The sequence below is a fragment of the Notolepis coatsorum genome, assembly GCF_963971535.1.
Source record: "Notolepis coatsorum genome assembly, chromosome: 8".
Taxonomy (NCBI): domain Eukaryota; kingdom Metazoa; phylum Chordata; class Actinopteri; order Aulopiformes; family Paralepididae; genus Notolepis; species Notolepis coatsorum.
In genome coordinates, this window is record NC_140172.1 from 108479137 (window position 1) to 108486046 (window position 6910).

The window sequence follows — 6910 nt, forward strand, 5'->3', positions numbered from 1 at the left end:
TGTCCTTTTGTGATGTTCCCTCAAAATTCTATTTTAGGATTCTAGAGCTCTATGGACAGCTTGTGACAAAAATGTAATTCTAAAAGGACCCATGTTTATTTCCTGTTGCAATGTTTGCCAATGCATTAACTGACAGGAAATACATTTGAGTCCAAACTGTTCCCTAGCAACAGAATTCCAGTGAAACCGTCTACAGCTTCCTTAGCCATTGGCCATTGTTGTGTCCTGATAAAGTTCTTACAAGTTCTGTACAAAAAGTCAGCAGGAAGGGTCCTCTGGCAGCTAGGCCAGGGGTATCCCAGATGTGAGATGATACACCTGACGTGGTGGTAGGGGCCCTCTGACAATCACTTAGGTACTGAAGATACAGAATATAAGGATGAGCCATTCCCAAGCTGTGAAATGAAAATGAAAATGGAACAGAACCTGGGGCCAGATTCTCAAATGTGTATTATTTATATCATAAGTTAAATATATGAGGAAAATGAAGAATTTGCATTGAGGTTGCATTCACCAAAAAAAATTAAAGATTCTTAACTTTTCACTTATGAATTAATTTAAGAAAGAATGAGATTCTCAAAAAATCACAAGTTTTATCTTAAGTATCTTCTCAACCTAAGGCGGCCGGGTAGCACAGCGGACTAAGCGCCTGTCTACCACCGCAGAGACACTGGTATCGAATCCGGCTGTCAGCGGTGGCTCCGGCTTGGCCGGTCGTCATACTGACACAATTGGCAGTGTCAGCGGGAGGGAAGCCGGTGGGTGGTATTCTGGTCGTTGTAAACAGCGACTCCTACAGGTCGGTCAGGGCGCCTGCACAGCGAGGGAGGGAGATGGTGAAGGTACTGGTAGTGTGACCTCCCACATGTTACACTTCACCAATGAGTCTGCGCTGTCAGGTGAAAAGAGGCTGCTGGCTGTCTCCTATGTATCGGATAGACTTCAGGGCTCCCTAGACCGGCCAGTGGGGGGCACATGCGTGCAACGACCAGGAAGGGGAGGGGGGAATTGGCATAACGACTAAATTGGGATGGGAGGAATACAGAAAAACAGGAGGAGAAAAAGTTTATCAAAAATAAAGTATCTTCTCAACCTCACGAGTATCATCTATAGACGGTCAAAGGTCTCTAACTACACACCCTCAAGACCCCTACGCTCTGCATCTTCTGGCCGCCTCAGACCTACTCCTATCCGAGCTCCGGGAGGGTCATCAAAGAGAGGTCGCCTATTCTCAGTCCTTGCCCCACAATGGTGGAATGAACTACCTACCCCAGTTAGGACAGCCGAAACCTGTCCAATCTTTCGCCGTCGACTAAAGACGCACTTCTTCAACCATTATCTGAAATAAAAAAATGTAAATAGAAATCTAACCCTAACTAACCTTACTGTCATGCACTTGTCCTAATAAACGAACCTACACTGTAGTAGCATGTAACACTTTGATGAACATTGTTACTCAGCTGATTGAGTTGTACCCTTCCTGATGACTTGTCGTACAGAACTTGTAAGTCGCTTTGGATAAAAGCGTCAGCTAAATGACTAAATGTAAATGTAGACGGATTGAGTTAAGGTCAATATTTAGATGATTGATACGTTTTCTTTCTTAGTTCGGCTAGGTTACACCGGTTGCAGATTAACAGGAAAAAGTTGTGTAAGGCAAACAGTCACTTTTATGGTATGTTGTTTCATTAATTAGGCAAATAACATGGTTTTTCTAGCTGATATCTCCTCTATCATCACCTCCAGCTCCTGCTTACTGTAACTTTTGGGTCTACTTCTAAAATGTTTATGAAGGATAAACTTTGCTCTATGACTAAAGACTACAACGGTTAAGAAATTAAGTTCAAGTAGCAACAGAATATACAAGTCTAGAGTTCAATAGTTGTATTATTTCAGTGTAAGTTTTATCTTAAGAATAGTTTTTTGTGAATCCAGCCCCTGTCTCCTAAGTGGGCTCTTACACATCAGGGCTATCGTTGACACTGTGAGATCGCTGGACAAACAATCTCAGCATGTGCTGAGAGACGGGAGTCTGAGGCGATGTCCTGAAGTCGAAGGTAACTCCTTTAATATTCATCAGCACAACTACAAGATACAATACATTACTAGAAAGCTAAACAGACTCCCGGTGGCCACCATGTTAGAGGTTCTAGAATGACTACTATGACATCATCGCCAATGGTCCAGCATTGTACTACTATGACATCATCACAAACGTTCCAGAATGATCGGGCAGAACTAAGGTTCTAGAATGTCTGCCATGACATCATCACAAACGTTCCAGAATGTTCGGGCGGGACTAATGTTCTAGAATGTTCCTAACAATAGTGCCGTGGGTGAATTATGTACCATTACAATCACTACAGCACTGCCAATTTAGAGTTAAAATGTTTAGGAAACACGTCAAGTGACAGTCCAATATGTACCTTGGTTTCTAGGTTACAAGAAAAATAGGCACATTTGGCCAAAACCCTTACATACCCCCATTGGGGTGAATGGCACCTGTACCCCACATTAGATGGTAAATGTACTGCATTTATATAGCGCTTTTATCCAAAGCGCTTTACAACTTGTGCCTCATATTCACCCATTCACAGACAGACAACAGAGGAAACCATGCAAGGTGCCACCTTCTCATTGGGAGCAGTTAGGGGTTAAGTGTCTTGCTCAAGAACACTTTGACACACTGCCGGGAGGAGCCGGAATCTAACCTGGAAAATTCCGATTACCAGACAACTGCTCTACCTTCTGAGTCACTGTCGCACCCCAGGAACATAAGATAGAGGGTGGGGCAGTGAACCCGCCAGTCCTGTACCTTGCGTAACCTGTGCGATGCACTGACTGTTGCAACTGAGGGCGAACTGATTGACCTCCCTTTTCTGGTAATAGTGGCTGACCGTTTCCTATAACCTGATGGGAAATATTCATAGGAAACTGCTGATGAACTGCAAAACTGAACATTGTTAATAAGTGAAAATGAAACATTGCAATGAATGGAAGTCAGCAGGTCAGCAGTTCAGCACTCCCTGCACAATGTATTGGGTTCAAATTAATTGGAAACAGTTGAAACCCCCAGACCAGCAATATGCATGCTGTCTCAATGCCCCTCTCTCTCTCTGAATCTCTTCTGAATTATTATTATTATTATTATTATTATTATTATTATTATTATTATTATTATTATTATTATTATTATTATTATTATTATTATTATTATTATTATTATGAGCATCTTGTTTATTTGTCGGCAAAGTAGACAACACTGCCATCTTGTGGATAATGGTTGTCAGGGCTGTTTTTTCTTGCTCAAACTGAAATTGATTGATTGAAAATTGTATTAACAGATTGCAGAATGGGTACAATAGTACAGCTCAATACACACAATTGTTAAGGGGATGCAGACCAGAGAAAGACTTTCGTCTTGTTTACATCAGGGTCGCCCATTTTCAATTCATCATAACAAACTACTATGCAGTTTTATTGTCTGCACGGTGGTGTAGTGGTTAACACTGTCGCCTCACAGCAAGAAGGTTCAGGGTTCGATTCCCGCTTGGGGACCAGGTTTCCATGATGCCAGGTACTCAGGTGGGGTATCTCCCAGGCCTTTCTGTGTGGAGTTTGCATGTTCTCCCCGTGCTCGCAAGGGTTTCCCCCCCCTATAAGATAAACCCAATGGAAAAACATGCACAACAGATCACTAACGCTGTGGCGTCCTTGACAAAGACGGACAGGAGCACTTGGATTGGTCCCCGGGGCGCGGCTCACGTTGACGCCCTATCTGCTCCCAGCTGCCCATGGGGGAAAGGACAACGGGATGGGAAAAGTGCAGAGAGACATTTCATCTGCGACTCAGTGCATGTGTGTGTGTGTTCCTGTGGGTCGCCCATATTGCATGTGTGTGTGTGTTAAAACTGCATGACAAATAAAGACTTCTAGTTTAACAATTATTATTGTCACATCTTCTATTACTGTTAACGCATAAAGGAGGAGTACGAGAAGAAATAAATCTGTCGCAACTTTGTCTTTCAACCGAGGTGCATGATCTGGAAACAACTGGTGACCGATGGATATTCTAAAAATAATGTTCTTTATTGATACAATAAAAACCAACACGTGGTGATGTGACCTTGATGAAGGCATGTCGCCGAAACGCGTTGGTTTTCATTGTATCGATACACATTGTTTTTAGTACATTCAACAGCCTCCAAGAGTCGCTGAATGTTTCTCCCTAATAGCAAAAAGGAGTGAATTAATTTATCTGCCTAGCAGCAGCACCAGCATAAAGTACCAATACAAGCAATACGAATACTATAGTATACAAACAATAGCAGCATAGACAATGATAAAAACAAGTTTAATTTACAACACAATAATCACCTTTTACCTTCTGGTGACAAAGAACCATATGTCACATTACTTGTCAGAGGTGACGAAAACACTGATTGGATCTGTGAACAATGTTGTGCTTGATGTTTGTTCTCTCTCTGCCTCACAAACCCATGACTCACATAGCAACCCCCCCCCCCCCCTCTTTCTCTCTGTTTGTTATTTTCAAAGATGCTTTATTTTGCGGTCAAAAATGACAGATATTGCCAAAAGCAGTTCCAAATAAATTACAATCCACCTACGATGACGTGGAATAAGTACGTGATTTAATGAGACTACACTGTTCTCATCGCCGTCCTGACAGAGAGACAGCTGTGTAGACTTGAGGACCATTGCATTTTAGATTAGATATGCTCATCATATTGAACGTAAGGGAATCAACAGTTGTGATTGTGAGGATCAAGATAAGAGAGCTGATTGATTGATTGATTGATTGATTGATTGATTGATTGATTGATTGATTGATTGAAAACGTTATTAACAGATTGCAGAATGGGTACAATACAGTACAGCTCAATACACACAATTGTTAAGGGGATGCAGACCAGAGAAAGACTTTCATCTTGTTTACATCAGGGTCCCCCATTTTCAATTCATCAGCTGGTTTTGAGATAGGTCAATTGTATGTAGTAGAGTCTAGTCAGTCTAAACGATCAAAGATACATGTTTAAAGCAGGGCATTGGCAGCAGAGACCTTTCAAAGGGAGATTAACCAACTCCTTCTCACTTCCTGTAATGTGTCACATTTTGATGAGGTGTAGCTGCGTGTATACCAAACCAAGCCGCATTTCTCGGAGACGCTCTCTGATTGGCCACTGACACGTTTGCCCAATCCGTGACGAGCTGTGTCTTTGCCCATTTCCACGCCAAACAGCCTGCAAACTACCTGGCGTTCTATCGCCATGCTCTAAGACAAACTCTAACTTTAACCAACTTCGAAAGAGTGCCTAAGCTTAACCGTCGAAAGAACTTGCCATCACGCTCTAAGACAAACTCTAACCTTAACCAACTTCGAAGAGTGCCTAAGCTTAACCAGTGTAGAAACAGGCGTCGGCCAATCAGAGAGCGTCTCCGAGAAATGCGGTTGGTTTGGTATTCACGCGGTGTAGCTTGTTATTGCTGGCGTGGAAACCAGTTGGAAACCAATTACATATTATGCTAATTGGTGGATGCTTTTGAGTGCATACATACGTAGTATGAGTGGCCCCATTTGGAATGTGGAACCCCTGGTTCCATGCTCCACCCATTTAGCTGTACAAGAACACATGGTTCTTCGTAGGACAGTCGGACTATTGCTTCACAGTGATGGCACCATCTCTAAGACGACAAACGAGATCTGGGCAGATTGTTTTTGGCCCAGACGTCATATTAGAACTTTGGGCCCCATACTTATTATTGTAGGACGGTTGCCCGCTCTGACAATCAGATCTGAACCACTGGACTGTCATTCTTTGCTGTACTGTATAATTTGCTATGTGCGATCTAGCTAATTGTTTCTGTGTTTCTTTGTTTGTCCCTCTCCCCTCTGTCTTTCCTTCTCTCTCTGTCTGTCTGTCTGTTTGTCTGTCTATCTCTTTCTCTCTGTTTCTCTCTTGTCTCTCTTGTTTTCAGGTGGAGAGCTTCCTGCAGCCCTTCTGTTTCTCTGTCGAGAGGTTGCGTGAGGTGTCATATCTGCTGAAGAGGAGTATGATCAAAGGCCTGGGAAAACACACCCACCGCCACGCAGCTGTGAAGATGCTGCCCACTTTTGTCAGGGCCACACCCGACGGCACAGGTAACAAAATGCCAATCAAACTGAGAGGGGAGGGGGGGGGGGGGCTCAGATATAATGGAAACTTAAAGGAATAGTCCACATTTGGCGGCTACGTGGCGTAGTGGGCAAGGCGCTCGCCACGAAATCTGGAGACGCTGGGCTCGCCTGTTCGAGCCCAGCGCTCCACATTTGCTTTCAGTTTAGCTGGTCGTTCATACTAATACACATTGGCCGTATTAGGGGGTGAGAAACTGATGGGTGGGGATCGGGCGTTGTGGACAGCGACTCCTACAGGTCGGTTGGTGCGCCTGCGCAGTAGAATCAGGAAGTGTCGGGGGCAGCGTGAGCCTCCCACGCGTTACTCCTCGCCACTGAGAGATCGAGCTGCGCAGGTGAAAAGATGCGACTGCTGTTACCTCAAGTACCGGAGGGGACTTGTGCTATGTATGACTTAGTCCACATTGCAGCCGGCTTGTGGGAGGCAAGAAACAGCGTTCGTGACAGGGGAGGGTTGAATTGGATGATACGAAATTGGGATGGGAGAAAATATAGAAAAATGGGAGAAAAAGTGGATTAAAAAAAAAGGGAATAGTCCACATTTTCATTGACTTATGCTAGCATTGCTATCAAATGCTAATTATTCCTTCTTCCAGTATCTCAAAACTTGAGATACTTAAATCCCTTTAACCTCTTAACAAGCGGGCAGAAAAGTGGCATTTTTTTTTACTTGAACTTGAGGACTGCATACTTCTTTTGCAAACCAAAATACTA

General features: G+C 43.5%; 1 protein-coding gene across 1 annotated transcript in view; it reads left to right on the top strand.

The window, feature by feature from the left end:
- LOC311233042 (hexokinase-2-like) overlaps positions 1–6910 on the top strand; it is a 66301-nt gene that overhangs the window by 22994 nt on the left and 36397 nt on the right. Inside the window, exon 3 of the mRNA XM_084319902.1 lies at positions 5998–6160. Coding sequence (XP_084176028.1) covers positions 5998–6160 — 163 coding nt within the window. The remainder of the gene's footprint in view (positions 1–5997; positions 6161–6910) is intronic.